Source organism: Tenrec ecaudatus, chromosome 1 (assembly GCF_050624435.1).
Source record: "Tenrec ecaudatus isolate mTenEca1 chromosome 1, mTenEca1.hap1, whole genome shotgun sequence".
Classification (NCBI taxonomy): domain Eukaryota; kingdom Metazoa; phylum Chordata; class Mammalia; order Afrosoricida; family Tenrecidae; genus Tenrec; species Tenrec ecaudatus.
In genome coordinates, this window is record NC_134530.1 from 8,679,831 (window position 1) to 8,697,340 (window position 17,510).

Genomic DNA, 17,510 nt, shown 5'->3' on the forward strand with positions numbered 1-17,510 from the left:
CAGAAAGAGCGTCCTTGGAGGGGCCAGTTGCCCTCATTCCTGCGGTAGTCTAATAGTCTTTTCATGGAGAATAGGAAGAAGGCTCTGAGAAGGGGATGGATTTGAAAGATGATGAAAGTAAAGAGAAAGAATGATGCTCTCGTCCACCCTGCACTCTTCCTTCTCAAGTGTTAATCCGTAAATTGATTTGCAGTGTCCTCAGATTTGGGATTTCTAAAGGAGATTAGAAGTTTAAAGCCATTCACTGAGGGCCATAAGCTAAGAGGATAAAAGTGTGAAGAAGGTTGGCACCACTTCTTACATGGATAGAGAGCTTTGATTGGCCCTTTGCATATTTTGTTGTCCAATCCCAAACCCAGATTGCCATCAAATTGGTTCCAATTTACGGGACCCTGTGTGTGCCAGAGTACAATGGCACTCCTTACTTCCAACCTTTCAGTGAGAAACCAAGTGTTTAAATAATTGCACATTTCTCTTTAAGAAATAGAAAAAAAACTGAGCTGGAGCTAGCCATTTCTGATGAGCAAGCCAAATGGCTCAAAGCTCTCATTTCACTATAAGCATATTAATGGTCAATATGTTCTCATGTTCCTTATCATGGAACCGTGCATACGGAAGAGTTAGCCCACACCCACCCAACCCCTTCAAAAGAGAGAGTAGTTTGACTCAAAAACTCTTGAGGGAATAAATAATGTTAGGAACCAGAAGGAATCCCCTTCTGGCTCATTTGCATATCTTCCATCAACTTGCTTTCTGGTCGGTCACAGGCCCATCCACAGGAAGTACAGAGATGATGACAGCTCTCGAAAGCAAAAGCGTCGAGGAGACCAAGTCAACTGTGAAACGTTCTACATGGGAGACGCCAACTTCAACTGCTTCCACAGAGACCACCTTTCAGTCCTCAGGCATAAGCAGTAGCAGCACTGAGCTCACTCCCCTGCCCACCAGAGTCACCGCCTCAGACAAATTCCCAATTGAAGAAATGATGACTACCGAAAGGGCTTCACTCTCCCTTTCCCCATCTGAGACTTGGGTCAGGCCCTCTTCTGGGACACCAAAAGGCACCAGCCAGTCATTGGGGACATTATCTTTGATCCCCACAGAATCAACTCCTGGACACACTACTGAGAAGCCAAGTAGCCCATCTCAGTCTCCAAAGTGGCCTGGGCCCACTAGGGGGACCACAGTGGAAACAAATGTTCCTGGGAGCACATCTCCCACTGTTCTAGAAGACTCTATGGTCACACCAGGTTCTGCAACTATCCAAAGAGAATCCATGACCTCAGTGACAGACAGATCGAAACTTAGCACCAGGACTTGGGTTAGCACCACACTCCATCCTTCCAGTGACCCAAGTAAAAAGACACCTGAACAGCAGATAAGTATACTTGTAAATAGAACTTTTTCATTGGCTAGCCCTGCTTCCCAGCAGACAACTGAGAGAGAGCAGACTCTTAGTGCATTCTCTTTGGCCATAGATACCGTATCCATCAATTCCAACTCAGGAGCTCAATCTGTTTCATCAGTATCTCTGAACACTAAAGATCAATCCATCATCCATCCTTCTAACTCTTCTGAAGAAAAGATAGGGTCTTTGCCATCTGTTACATCCTCCTCCATGGATCTTAAGACTCGGGTGGCCACCACAAGTGTAGCAACTCGTGGCAGTGCCTCTACACCTGGGCAACTATCACAGACCTCATCTGTAGGAACGAGCACAGGGGATCCGACTGGCGCCCCCACTCCAGGTAGCACCACCACCATGAGCACAAGCTCTGGTTGGACTATCATGCCCAGCTCAGAGGGCAGTGTGAGCACTACCGATCCTGTCCTGGCCGCCGAAACGAGCACAGCTTCACAAAAGCACCCTTTCAATTGGCCCTCCACAGCTGCTTCTGCCCCATCAGGCCCCTGGACTATCCCTTCAAGTCTGGAAGTCATGTCTTCTCCCGAGGCAATTTCTGTAGCAGGGAAACCTTCATTCTCAGCATCCACCACGGTCTCAGACTCCGTGTCTCCTTCTTACAGCCCTGTGACTGTCGCTGAAATCAGCTTGGCCACACCTTCCTCCTTTGCTTCATCTGAAATGACACACCGGAGTTTGAGAGCAGTGAGTTCTTTGGACAGAACTGCCTCTACTCCTAGCTCAGTTTCTTCTGGTGTTGAGGGGCTAAGCACCTTAGTTCCTGACGTTTCAAGCACAAGTTGGTCATCTCCCAGAGAAACAGAACCAGAAGCCTTGCCTTCTATGGACTACCCTGGCCCAAATCACCCTCTGCCTACACGTTTGCCTGATCCTCTATCCATGGTGGACTGGACCGTGGAGGGATCTAGATCCTCAGTCACAATCACTACCTCAGCTCCGCAAGGAAGCACAACTTCCCAAGGACTCCATTTAGAGAGCGCCGTCAGTCCAGTCACCACCACCCAGCTGCTTTCCTCTGTAGGAAGCATGCCAAGTGTGGCCACGTCCGATGCAATCCTCACTTTCTCAGGGAGGCAAAGCCTCAGAGAGACAGAGCAGAGTCCTCCTCTCCCCACCACAACGTCTGCAACTCATGCATCCAAGACAGCCACCACTCTGAGTGTGAGCCCACCCCCAAAAAGAACTCCCGATCTAAGTCCCCAAGCACATGGGGTAGGTACGCCTACAACAGTGGGGACAGGGACCTCTGACTCCTGGGCTGGGGAAGAAACCACCTCAAACCCATCTCTGAACACTCAGGTGCCAAGTGTCCCTTCTTCCTTGGGAGGAACAATCAAGATGGCTATTGACTCCTCCGACGTATTGCAGACATCAGCTATGCTGAGCACCAGTTTGGAATCCGTGACAAGGCAACTCCCCACATTGAAAACCAGCCCCTCAGAGAGAAGAGCTACTTCTGCGCTCACCACAGACAATGAAACACTTCCCACTTCCATAAACACAGTGGAGACGAGTGTGCGGACCCCAAGTTCTAGACAGAAACTGCATTCCACCGCCCTGGTCCGCTCAGAGCCACCCAGCGCCACATCACCAATGGTTACTTCCTCCACCCTGGGAGATACCATTGACTACACATCAGCACCTCTCTTGCCTGCGTCTTCACAGACTGGAACAGAGACTGACCCCTCCATAACCACCGCAACGATCAATCCCAATGCTTACAGAACCACCAGCTCAATCACAGAAACAAGTGCTGTCTTTGCCCCAGGTCCCACTGCTGTCACTGAGGGATCCAGGCATGAAGTCACTGCCTCTGAAATCATACCCAGCCCAGCTCTGTCTCGGTCCACACACTCATTTGATGTCCTCACAGGAAGGAGCGCCACCCCCACTTCCTCTCCTCTCCAAACAGGATCGACAAGAACACTTGTCACTAACCAGAAAGATCCTTCCAGGGTGACCTCATTGAGTACACCGACTTTGGACACATCAACCACAGGCTTGTGGGAGGGGACCCGACTATCCTTCTCCAAGTCATCTGGGACCACAGCTCCAATGGGTATCAGAGCCACCACAGGGGATACCACTGTTTCCACATCAACCTCTGCCTTCTCTGAGAACAAAAGACGAGAGACAGAGACAGAGACAAATGCCTATCTGACCCATGGACTGAGGGAGACCAGCCCCTCCCAGGTGACCAGCTCATCCACAGAGACAGAAGGTCTCCTTTCCCATACATCCACTGGCACTGCTAATACAGGGAATTCTTGGACAGAATTAACACCCTCTAACAAGACATTCATTCCAAGCTCTGCTCAGTTCCCAACTATGCATGCTACAGCTACAAAGGGCACTGCCAGCTCTTCTGCCTCACTCCTCAGGACTGAATTAACAGGAATGACCTTGACCATCCAAGTGAGTGGCCCTGAGACTACCTCACAAGGTACCCTGCCACTGGACTCACCAACCACAGCTTTTGGGGCAGGGACTGAGAGTTTCCCACACTCCAAGATGACCACCCTTATGAATACAGATTCCAAGGATGTGCCAAGGATCAACTCTTCTTCTGTGGGAGAAACTAGTTCTCTCTCTTCCCTGACACTGATCCCTTCTACAAGCACACATTCCCTAGCATCATCTACATTGCAAGAGCACAGTCCCTCCGCTACTTTTCTTGTGACCTCAAGTCACACCTCAAATTTGGTGGAGATGACTGATATGCTGGAAACGAGCTCAGAAACTGATACCAGTTCATCCCCAAATCTGGATAGCACCTCAAGTGAGATATCAGCCACTTCTGAAGACACCACAGATACAGAAGTGATTCACCCTTCCACAAAGACACCAGTGACCACAGTGGGAGCTCCCAGTTCTGGACACAAATCACACCCTTCTGCCCTGGCCCATTCAGAGGCCTTTGGGGTCACATCCCTAGTAGTTAACACTTCTGCACTGGAAGATATGACTGTTCCCACATCGATGCCTCCCTCGTTTGATTCCACCAGAATTGAGCCAACGTCTTCGTTGACCTCTAACTTGAAGGACACCATCACCTCCCTGGAAACCAGTGTCACAAAAGCGAAAGCCACAGTCCTTCCTGATGTGTCCATGGATACTACTACCACTGAGTCCTCCAGGACAACGTCTCCCTCCTCTGATAGCACATTCAATGAGTTAACAGGGTCTCCGGGTATTTCTCCAGGAAGTAGCAATAGACCCTCTCTCTTTCCTTCTGTGTCAGAATCTACACGCATGACCTTCCCTACACAGAGAAGTTCTCCTGAGGATATATCTCTGAGTACACTTACTTTGGACACATCGACCTCAGGCTCATGGGAAGGAACCCAGTTATCCTTCTCAAGGCCTTCTGAGGCTATAAATCCAATTAGTACTACCCTTACCACAATTTCCACATCAACATCTGCCTCCTCTGAAACCAATAGGCTAGAGACAGACACAATCTCCAACCAAACTCCTGGATGGCAGAATATGGGGATCTCTCAGATGACCACCTCAGTCGCAGAAGCAGGTACAATTCTTTCCCATGTGTCGACTGAAGATGCTACCCCTGCAGTCTCTTGGAGAGAATTCACATCTTCTAGCAAGACATCCATCACAGACCCTACTCAGTTGAAACCCTTTCCCAGCACATCTATACAGAGCGGCGCCCGCACTCTCAGAACAGAATCTTCAGAAATACCCTTCACCACCCAAGCAGATTCTTCTGGGATTACCTCACAGGGTGTACCTACCCGGGACACATCAGCAATGGCCTCCTGGGCAGGGCTGTCATCGGTTGTGACTCAAGGCTTTCCACCCTCAGAGATGAGCAGTTCCATGAGCCCAAGTTCTGAAGATGTATCAAGGATGAGCCCTCTTTCATCAAAAGAAACCAGCTCTTCTTCTCTGTTTGCTTTCCCTGCCACAACCTCACCTTCCCCTGTACTGTCGACATCACAAGGGTACAGTCTCTCCTCTCCTAGCCCTGTGACCCCACTCATCACTTCTGGTCTGGTGAAGAGCACACACATGTTGGGCCCAAGCTTCAAATCCAGCACTGGTAGTTCACTTCCAAATTTGAGCTTCACCTCAAGCGAGATATTAGTCACTTCTCAAATGATCACAGATAGAAAGTCAACCCACTCTTCCACAAACACAGTGATCAATGTGGCAGCCACTAGTCCTGGACCCACATCACGCTCTGACTTGGCCCAGTCACCGTTATCTAAGGTCGCATCCCCAGAGGCTATTGTTTCCACCAAGGTAAACATCACTTCTTTCACAGCAACACCTACATCTTCTGATGCCACAACAATGGAGACAGAGTCATCTTCCTCCCTTACTGCTATAATGAAGGATCCCAGTACATTACAAGGGACCGCCTCAGACATGGAGCGATCCACTGTTCTTTCCGAGGTGTCTACCAGTACCAGTGCTACTGGGCTCTCCAGGACAGAGATTCCATCCTCTGAGAGAACTCCCATCTTAGGTTCTACTCAGTCAACATGGTCCTGGGGGATCTCAGGAACCAGCAGTAGAGCCACCATCTCCCCTCCCATGACAGGGTCTGCACAAAGGACTCTCACCACACAGACTCTTTCTCCTGAGCCTACTACATCACTAGAAGCACTTAGCTTGGACACGTTACCCACAATATCCTTGAAAGGCACCCAGCTTGCCTCCTCAGGGACACCTGGGGGCACTTCCTCACTAGTTACCTCTACAGATTCCACGTTAATGCCTGAACTTCCTGAAATCACAAGGATTTCCAGTGAGACAACTTCTACCTTAACCCCTGGATTGGCCAATTTCAGCACTTCACAGATGAATGTCTTAGCCACCGATTTAAGTCCTCTCCCTTCCCAACCATCCATTGATGCTACTACTGAGGTCTCCAAGATAGAAGAAACATCCTCCGACAGAATGACCAACCCAGACCCAGATCAGTCCAAAGCCCCAACTGATATAACAAGAGAGAGCCCCACCAGTCCTCCAAACTCCCCTCTTATGGCGACTTCTGAAGGAAGGAGTTTAACTTCCCAAAGAAGTGCCTCTGGACCTACATCACAGGCTGCACAGACCTTAAACATGCCATCCACACCCTTTTGGGAAGGGACTTCCTTGGATTTGACTCAAGGTTTTCCACAGTCAGAGACAATCACTCTCAAGAGCATAAGTCCTGGGGAAGAATCAACTCCTCCTTCTGAGACAGATGCCAACTCGCTCTCTTCCTTGACACCCATCTCTGCCACATCCTCACCCACTGCTGTTTCGTCCAAATTTCAAGGGCAAAGTCTCTCCTCTACACTTCCTATCACCTCAATTCTCAACTCTTCCCCAAAGAAGACTACAGATAACTTGGAGACAAAGTGGAAAGCTGGCACCAGTTTACCTTTAAATAGGAGCAGCACCTCAAGCGAGGTACTGGCCAGTTCGGAAGCCACTACTGGCACAGAGATGATCCATCCTTCCACAGACACAGTAGTGTCAACTGTCGGAATAACCAATTCTGGACATGTATCACCTGCCTCTGTCCCGGCTCCCGTGGAACCATCCAGGGCCACGTTTCCAATAGTTACTGCCTCCAAAAGGGTGGACAGCACCGTTTCTGCATCAATGTCTGCATCCTCTCCAACTACAAGGATTGGCAGCAAGTCAGATTCCTCCCTGACTGACAGATTGAGTGAGTACACTACTTCCCAAGTGACAGTCTCAAGTACAGAGAGAACGCCTGTTCTTCTCCAAGTGTCCACAGCTGCTGCTATGACTGAGATCTCCAGGATAGAAACCAAATCCACTGAGAGACTATCCAACTCAAGCCCTGCTGAATCTGAAGGTCTAACGACCTTAATTACAGAGAGCCATACCATCTCCTCTACTTTGCCTCTGACGGCAGAATCTGTGGCAGTGGACTTCACCACTCAAACAGATGTCCCCAGGGATACATCCCCAGGTTCAGTTACTTGGAATTCATCAACCACAGCCTCCTTAGTAGGAACACCTTCAACTGTGACTCAAGGTCCACAACCCTCAGATGTGATCACTCTCAGAAGCACAGAACCTGTGGATGTGTCCAGGATGAATGCATCCCCTATCAAAGACACTGACTCAATCAATTCTCCAGTACCTACTCTTGCCATGAGCTCATCTACCTCGGTTTCTTCCATCCCACAAGGTGAAAATACCTCCTCTTCTCTTCATGGGACCTCAACTTTCACCTCTATCCCATTAAGGACCACAAACATATTGGATACAAGTCTAGAATTTGGCACCAGCTCACCTCCGGATCTTGGAAGCACCTCAGGTGACACATTGACTATTTCTGAAGCCACCAAGAATATGGAGGCAATCAGTCCTTCCATAAACACAGCTGTGAGGACTACTCGTACTGGAAATAGAGTACATTCTACATTCCTGGGCCCTACAGAGACATCCAGGGTGATCTCTTCTGCAGCTACACTCTCAAGTAAGGCGGAAGTCAGTGTTTCCACACCGCTGCCTGCCTACACTGAGATCAGGGGACAGACTCTGGCAGAATCAACTTCCTCCCTGACCCATGGACAGAAGCAGACCATAACATCACGGGATTCTAGTTTAGTTACAGATGCACATACTGGTTCTTTCTATGTTTCCACTGGTATTGCTCCTGAGGTTTCCAGCATGGAAGCCATCTCCTCTGGAGGAACATCCATGCCAGGAACTACCCACTTCCAAAAGTCTTCTCAAGAAGCTACAGAAAGCAGTCCCTATCATTCCACATACCCTCTCAGGACTGGGTCTTCAGGAATGCCCTTCACCATCACAGCAGGTCCTCCAAAGGTTACGCCACAGGATGCACTTATCCAAGACATGTCATCCACAATTTCCTGGGCAGGTAGCCTGCCAGCTTTGACTCAGGCTTTTCCACATTCAGGCATGACAACTCCTGTGAGCACCGGACCTCCAGATGCATCAAGCTCTCCCTCTGTGGAAGAAGGCAGCCTTCTCTCTTCCATGGTATCGACTACCGTTCAAACTTCACTTTCTTCAGTGTCCTCCATGTTACAAGAGGTCAATCCCTCCTCTTCGTTCCTTGGGATGTCAGTACTCACCTCGGAGCCAGAGAACAGCACTACAGCCAATCTGGACAAAAGCTTCGGATCTGGCAGCAGGCCACCTCCAGATATAAGCAGCACTGCAGATGGGACAATGGTCACCTCTGAAACCACCATAGACGCAGAGGCAACTCATCCTTCCACAGAAACAACAGAGGCTATGAAAACCACCAGTTCTGAGCACATGCCACTCTTTTCTGTCACAGACCAATCAGAGCCAAAGGGCATCACATCTTCAGGGATTGCCACCTCCAGCATGGTAGACCTAACTGTTTCCTCATCAGCATCTGCACCTTCTGAAACAACCAGGAATGATACAAAGTCATCTTCCTCCCTTACTACTGAATGGAGAGAGAACAGTACTTCACCAAGAGCCAGTTCAACCATGGAAGCATACACTATTTTAACTCCAGTGTCAACAGAGACTTCTATTACTGAGCCATCCAAGAAAGACATTCCAGTCACTGATAGAACCCCCATCCCAGGGTCTACTCTGTCAACATGGTCTCCAGGAATTCCTTCAGAAACCAGCAGTATATCCACAATATCCCTTACGGAGACTGAGCCAGCTGAACATGTGGCTTTCGCTACAGAGACTGTTTCGACTGAGGCCAGCACACTGGCTACAACTACCTTGGGCCCATTATCCACAGTCTCCATGGAAGAGGCACAAGTTTCCTCATCAAAGCCAACTAGGGCCACTCCTCTACTGGTTACCTCCTCCAGCACAGGACACACCACTGTGTCTGCATTAAGTCCTGTCTTCTCTGAGACCACAAAGAGTGAGCGTGAGTTACCTTCCTTCCTGACCACTGGAAGGAGAGAGTCCAGCACTCCACAGGGACCCTACTCTGTCACAGAGACAAAATCTGTCCTGTCTCATTCATCCACTGGTCCTGTCACAGCTGCTACAGAAGACATATCGTTGGACAGAATGTCCCACCCAACTCCAAATCAGTCAAAAGATTCTTCAAATACACTGACAGAAAGCAATGTCAGTCCATCAACCTCCCCTCTCATGAAAGGCTCAGAAGGAATGACTCTCACCGCTCAAGCAGGCATGCGTACTTCGGACACATCAAGCAGAGCCTCGAGGACAGAGGTTCCCGCGGTTTCGACTCAGAGTTTTCCACATTCAGAGATGACTACTCATATGAACATAGATCCTAATAGTGTTTTAAGCTCTCCTTCTGTGGAAGAAGCCAGCCCTCTCTCTTCTACTGCCGAAACCTCATTTTCCTCTGTGTCATCCATGTTACAAGGGGGCAGTGTCTCCTCTCCTCTCCTGAAGACCTCAGTTATCATGTCTAGCTCAGAGAAGACTACAGCCAATTTCAAGACAAGCTTGGGACGTGATACCAGCTCACTTCCAGATAAGAGCAGCACCTCAGATTACACATTGAGCACCACTGATGCCACCATAGACACAGAGGCAATTCACCCTTCCACAGAAACAACGGGCTTTGTGAGTGCCACCCATTCTGAACCTGTCTCACTTTCCTTTGCTCCAGACCAGTCAGGGCCATACAGCATCACCTCTGCAGGGGTTGGCACCTCCGGCCTTGTAGACCTCACAGTTTCCACATCAGCATCTTCTGAGACCACAAGGATTGAGACAGAGCCCTCATCGTCAGTTACTACTGACACAAGAGAGCCCAGCACCTCCCAACAAACAAGCTCACTCAGAGAAACATCCTCTATTCTAGCTCATGTGTCAACAGATGCTTCTACTACTGACCTCCCCAAGACAGGCTTTTCATCCTCTGATAAAACCCTAGTTCCAGATTCTACCACGTGGTCTCTGGGAGTCTCTTCAGAAGTCCACAGTACATCCACAATGGCCCATCCTGAAACTGAGCCAGCAGCATACAGAACGTTCACCTCAGAGAGTGTTTCTACTGGGCCTACATCACTGGATACAACTACTTTCAGCACACAGTCCACAGTCTCGATGAAAGTGATACAAGATTCTTCCTCAAGGCCAACGAGGCTCACATCCCCACCAATTACCACCTCCAACATAAGGGACACCACTGTGTCTGAATTAACCCCTGTCTTCTCTGAGAATGCAAAATCTACCACTGCCCAAGTTCCTTACTCTGCCCCCGAGACAAAGCCTGTGCTATCTCATGTGTCCAGAGGATCCTCCACAGCTGAGGTCTCCAGAACTGAAGTCACATCCTCAGACAGACTATCCCACCCCGCCCCTGATCAGACCAAAGGTTCTACTGATGGGCTGACAGAAACCAGCTTCAATCCATCCACCTCCCCTCTCAGGAAAGCTTCTGAGAGAATCACTGTCACCACTGAAAGAGGTATCATTACCCTGGGCACACCAACCACGACTTCGTGGTCAGGAGCTCCCTCTGTTTTAACTCAGGGTTTTCCACATTCAGAAATGACGGCTCTTATGAGCAGAAGCCCTAAGGAGGTGTCAAGCACACCTTCTCTGGAAGAAGCCAGCTCTCTCTCTTCCATGGCACCTACTGCGGAGAACATCTCCCTTTCCTCTGGGTCAGCTGTGTTACAAGGGGCCAGTCTCTCCTCGCCTCTACTTGGGACGTCAGCTGTCACTGCTGGCCCAGAGAAGACGACAACCAAAGTGAAAACAAGCTTGGGACTTGGCAGCAGACCACCTCCAGAAAGGAGCAGCACCTCAGATGGTACATTGACCACCCCGGAAGCCACCATACGCATGGAGGCAATTCACCCTTCCACAGAAACACCAGGCGTCACGAGTGCTGCCAGTTCTGAACATGCCCACTCTGAGTCACACGGCATCACATCTCCAGGGGGTGCCACTTCCAGTATAGTGGACTTCACGGTTTCCACATCAGCGCCTGCATCTTCCGAGACCACAAGGACTGCGACAAAGCCATCTTTCCCTCTTATTACTGGAATGAGAGAGACCAGCACTTCCCAGGGGTCTAGCTCAGCCACTGGGATATACACTGTCCTATCCCAGGTGTCAACAGATGTTTCTGCTACAGAGCTTTCCAACACAGGCTTTTCATACTTTGATAGAACACCCATCCCTGATTCTACTAAGTCAACATGGACTCCAAAAATCATGTCAGACTCCAGTAGTGCAGCCTCTATCTCCCCTACTGAGACGGAGCCAGCTGCACACACGACTTACCCCACACAGACTGTTTCTATTGAGCCTACATCATTGGATGCAACTCCTTTAGGCACCCTGTTCACAGACGCTTTGGAAGAGACCCAATTTTTAACTTCCAGTCCACCTAGGGTCACATCTCCCCCGGCGACCACTTCCATAATAGGTCAGACCACTGCTTCTGCATCAATGTCTGTCTTCTCCGAGACCCCAAAGACTGAGAGTGAGTTAACTTCCTCTCTGACCACTGGATTGAGAGAGTCCAGCACTGTGCAGTTACTCGACTCTTCCACAGAGACAAAACCTGTCCTATCTCATGTGTCCAGTGGCACTGCCACAGTTCAGGTCTCTAGAACTGAAGTCACATCGTCAGGTGGAATATCCATCGCAGCCCCGGATCAGACCATAGGTTCTACTGCTGTATTGAGAAAAACCAGCATCAGCCCAGCCACCTCCCCAATCAAGAAAGATTCTAAAGGCATCCCTCTCACCACTGAAACAGATATCCTTACTCTGGACACCTCAACCACAGCCTCATGGGTCAGGACACCCTCCCTCTTGACTCAGGGTTTTCCACATTCAGAAATGACGACTCTTCTGAGCAGAGGTCCTAAGGATGGGTCAAGCACTCCCTCTGAGGAAGAAGCCAGCTCACTCTCTTCCATGGCCCCTACTACTGCCCGAATCTTGCAATCCTCTTTGTCCTCCACGTTAGCAGGGAGCAGTTCTTCCTCCCTCCTCCCTGGAACCTCAGTTGTCACCTCTGATGCAGAGAAGACTACAGCCAGTTTGGATACAAGCTGGACACCTGACAGCAGGTCAGCTTCACAAATGAGCAGCACCTCAGATGATACCCTGACCACCTCCGAAGCCACCATTGACACAGACGCAATTCACCCTTCCACAGAAACTACGGCCTTTGTGAGTGCCACCCGTTCTGAGCACATAGCACTTTCCTTTGTTCCAGCCCACTCTGAAACACACAACACCACATCTCCAGGGGTTGCCACCTCCAGCGTGATGGACTTCACTGTTGCCACAGAAGTACCCGCATCTTCTGAGACCACAAAGATTGAGACAAGGCCGCCATCTTCCATTATTACTGGAACGAGTGAGACCAGCGCCCCCCAGGGATCCAGTGCAGCCACTGAGACATCTTCTAGTCACTCTCATGTGTCAACAGATGCTTCTACTTCGGAGTTCTCCAACACAGAGATTCTGTCCTCTTACAGAACACCCACCCCAGGTTTGACTCTGTCCGCATGGTCTCCGGGAATGTCTCCACAAACCAGCAGTAGTTCTTCTCTGTCCCTTTATGAAACGGAACCACCTTCACATGTGACTAATTCCACGCAGACTGTCTCTTCTGAGCCCACATCACAAGAGGCAACTACCTTGGGTCCACTATCTATGGAAGAGACACAATTTTCCTCCTCAAGACCAATTGAGGCCACATCTCCAGTGGTTACCACCTCCATCATAGGGCACACGACTGTGTCTGAGGTAACTCCTGTCTATTCTGAGACCACAGCTATTGAAAGTGAGTTCACTCCTTCCCTGGCCCCTGGACTAAGAGAGTCCAGCACTCTCCAGATATCTTACTCTGCCACGGAGACAAAACCTGTCCTATCTCACGCGTCGTCCGGAGGAATGGCTTCAACTGAGGTCTCCAGAATTGAGGTCACATCTTCCAACAGAATATCCCACCCAGTCCCTGATCAGACCAAAAGTTCTACCAATGTACTGATGGAAAACAGTATCAGTCCATCCGCCTCCCATTTCATGAGCTCTGAAGGAATTACTCTCGCAGCTGAAGCAGACACATTTACTCTGGACACATCAGTCTCAGCCTCGGGGGTAGGGTCTCCCTCAGATTTGACTCAGGGTTTTCCACATTCAGAAATGACAACTCTTATCAGCAGAGGTCCTAAGGAGGTGCCTAGCTCTTTTTCCATGGAAGAACCCAGCTCACTCTCTTCCATGACACCCACTACTGCCCAAACCTTATTTCATTCTGAGTCCCCCATGTTACAAAGGGGTAGTTCTTCCTCTCCTCTCCTTGAGACTTCTATCCCAGAAAAGACCACAGCCAGTTTGCAGACAAGCTTGGAACCCAGCAGCCGGCTACCTTCCGAAATGAGCAGCACCTCAGATGACACAATGACCTTCTCTGGATCCACCGTCCGCCCAGAGGCAAGTCAGCCTTCCGCAGAAATCACGGGGCTTATGAGTCCCAGCAGTTCAGCACATCCATCACTTTCCTTGGTCCCGGCTCACTCAGAGCCAGACCGCATCACCTCTCCAGGGGTCGCCACCTCCAGCATGGCGCACTTCACTGTTTCCACAGAAGTACCCGCATCTTCTGAGGCCACAAGAACTGAGACAAAGCCGTCTTCCTCCCTTACTACCGGAATGGCAGAGGACAGCACTTCCCCAGGATCCAGCTCAGCCACTGAAACATACACTTTTCTATCTCCTGTGTCCACAGATGCTCCTATTACTGAGCTCTCCAAGACAAAAATCCCATCCTCTGGTAGAACACCTTTCTCAGGTTCTGCTCAGTCCACATGGTCCCCAGAAACCAGCAGTACAGCCTCTATCTCGTTCACAAAGACTGAGATGACTTCAAGTGTGACCGTCACCACAGAGCCTATCTCATCTGAGGCTACACCACTAGATGTGAATACCTTGGGTTCTCTATCCACAGTCTCAAACGAAGAGACACGATTTTCCTCCTCGAGGCCATCTAGGGCCACATCTCCACTGGTTACCACTTCCATCATAAGGGACATCACTGGCTCTGTAGCAACTCCAAGTGAAAGTGAGTCCATTTCCTCTCAGACCACAGGATTGAGAGAGTCCAGCCCTCCACAGGTACCCCACTACTCTGCCACAGAAACAAAGCCTGTCCGATCTCATGTGTCTATTGGCACTGCTACAGCTGGAGCCTCCAGAAGCGAAGTCACCTCATCAGACAGAATATCCCACCGAGTCCCTGATCAGACCAAAAGTGCTAGTGATGTTCCGACAGAAAGCAGCATGAGCCCATCCACCCCCCTTCTCTTAAAAGACTCCGAAGGCATCACTCTCACACCTGAAACAGCTCTCTTTACTCTGAACACATCAACCACAGCCCCGTGGGTAAGGACTCCCTCAGTTTCGACTCAGGGTTTTCCATTTTCAGAGATGACTACTCTTACAAGTAGAAGTCCTAAGGACGTGTCCAGCTCTTTCTCCATGGAAGAAACCAGCACTCTCTCTACTATAGGCCCTACTACTGCCACCAAAGTCTCACATTCCTCGGTGTCTCCTGGGTTAGAAGGGTACAGTTCCTTCTTTCCTCTCCTTGGGACCTCAGTTGTCACCGTGGGTCCAGTGAAGACTACGCCTAATCTGTCCACAGGCTTGGGACCTGCTGGCACACCAACTCCAGAAAAGAGCAGCACCTCAGGTGATACAAGGACCATCTCTGAATTCACCATCCACACAGAGGCAAGTCACCCTTCCACAGAGTTGATGGGTATTATGAGTCCCAGCAGTTCTGAGCATGTATCACTTTCCATTGTGCCAGCTCACTCACAACCATACAGCATCGCATCTCCGGTGCTTGCCACCTCTAGCGTGATAGACTTCACTGTTTCCCCATCAGCACCTGCACCTTCGGAGACCACCGAGGTTGACACAAAGCCATCCTCCTCCATTACTACTGGAATGACAGAGACCAGCACAACCCAAGAAAGCAGCTCTACTCCCGAAGCATTGTCTATTCTCTCCCAGGTGTCAACAGATGCTTCCACGACTGAGCTCACAAATACAGAGTTTGCATCGACTGAGAGTACACTCATGCTAGGTTCTACCAAGCCGACGCCCTCCCCAGGAATTTCAGCAGACACCAGCAGTACAGCCACTCTCTCCTTTACTGAGACTGAGTCGGCTGCACACATGACCTTCACCACACAGACTTTAACTACTGCCCCTCCATCATTGTCTACAACTACCTTGGGCCAACTATCCACAGACTCTACGGAAGAGACCCTGTTTTCTTCCTCAGGGGCTACAGCCCCACCTATTACCACTTCCATCTTTGGGCACACCATTGTTTCTGTATTAACTCCTGTCTTCTCTGAGACCACAAAAAGTGAGAATGAGTTAACTTCTACTCTGACCACTGGATTGAGAGAGCCCAGCACTCCACAGGCACCTTACTCTGCCACAGAGACAAAACCTGTCCTATCTCATGTGTCCATTGGCACTGCTACAGCCTCCAGAACTGAAGTCACATCGTCAGACCGAATGTCCCACCCAGTCTCCGATCAGACCGTAAGTTCTGCTGATGTTCTGACAGAAAACAGTGTCAGCCCATCCACCTCCTCTCTCATGAAAAATACTGAAGGATTCACTCTGGAGCCTGAAACAGACATCCTTCCTCTGGACACATCAGCCACAACCTCATGGCCAGGGACTTCTTCAGTTTTGACTCAGAGTTTTCCACATTCGGAGAGGACTACTCCTATGAGCAAAGATTCTAAGGATGTGTCACGCTCTCCCTCTGTTGAAGAAACCAGCTTTCTCTCTTCCCTAGCACCTATCACTGCCACGACTTCATCTTCTCCTATTTCTTCAGCGTTCAAAGAGTCCAGTCCCTCTCCTCTTCCTGTGACCTCAGCGTTCACGCCTGACCTACTGACAACATCCGCCATGTTAGGAACGAGCTTAAAACCTGGTTCAAGTTCACCTTCAATTTTGAGCACCCCTTCAGTTGTGATGAATTCCACACCAGAAACCACCCTGGAGACAGAGGCAATTCACCTTTCTACAAATACAACGGCCACTCGGATGACCACCAGTTCCACACACGAAACAACGTCCTCAGCCTCCACCAGAACCACATATCTCGTGACTACTGCCATTGCAATGGAGACCACCTCTGTTCCCCCAGTAATGCCAGCCTCTTTAGGGACCACAAGTATTGAACCATTACCACTTTCACACCTGACTCCTGGACTCACAGATACGAGCACATCTCTGCACAGAGGCTCAGCCATACCCACACACCCTCCTGCATCCACTCATCTATTGAAGGCTCCCAAGACAGACGTCACTTCTTCTGTGACAATGTCAGCCTCCGATCAATCTCAGTTTTCACCGTTCCCTCAAATTCCTGTGGGAACAGCCCCTCATCTTTACACGTCTCCCTCTATGATAGGGTCTTCTGGGGTGACCTCCCCAGAAGCCACCCTGACTGCATCTGTATCAGAAAGTACCCATCCCTCAATCACAGACATGCTGCCATCAACGGAGACTATCCCAGCTGACACACCGATCCCGTCTCTGCCAGAGTTCACGACTTCCTTTGGCACAACTGGAATTCTGGGCACCAACTTGGCTCCCCTTTCATCCAGTTCATTCTCTAGGACAGAAGCAAGCCCTGGGGTTGATCTTATTTCCACAATCTCAGATAGTGTGCCTTCATTGGCTTCAACGTCATTCACCTCTTCCACATTTACTGCCACCCATTCGCCACCCAGCACTAGCCTCCATGGAATGACTTCCTCACCCGCTACCACATATACAGTAAACAACAGCCTTGGGGCAGAGAGTAGCACACAGCCAACTCAGACATCTTTATCACCTCTTGTGGATGCCAGGAGAACAGAAAGTGCTGACCGGGAATGGGTGACAAGTGGTCCTCAAATTACTTCACATTCTACGTCATTAACAAGTAAGGACTCAAAATTTCCACTCTGATTCTCTGTGACTCCTAGATAATAGCTCCTTTCCTGAGAAGTAAAAAAGAAGTTAACTAGGAATGTATCCCTATACCAGAAATATATTTTAGAACTCTTAAAGAAATCTATTCTCAGTTCTCGGT

General features: G+C 49.7%; 1 protein-coding gene across 1 annotated transcript in view; it reads left to right on the forward strand.

Annotated features, from left to right (window-relative positions):
- The first annotated feature begins 793 nt into the window (after positions 1-793).
- The window catches only part of MUC16 (mucin 16, cell surface associated), a 114,674-nt gene continuing 97,957 nt past the window's right edge, over positions 794-17,510 (forward strand). Inside the window, exon 1 of the mRNA XM_075540771.1 lies at positions 794-16,604. Within this exon, the coding sequence (XP_075396886.1) occupies positions 794-16,604 (15,811 nt within the window). The remainder of the gene's footprint in view (positions 16,605-17,510) is intronic.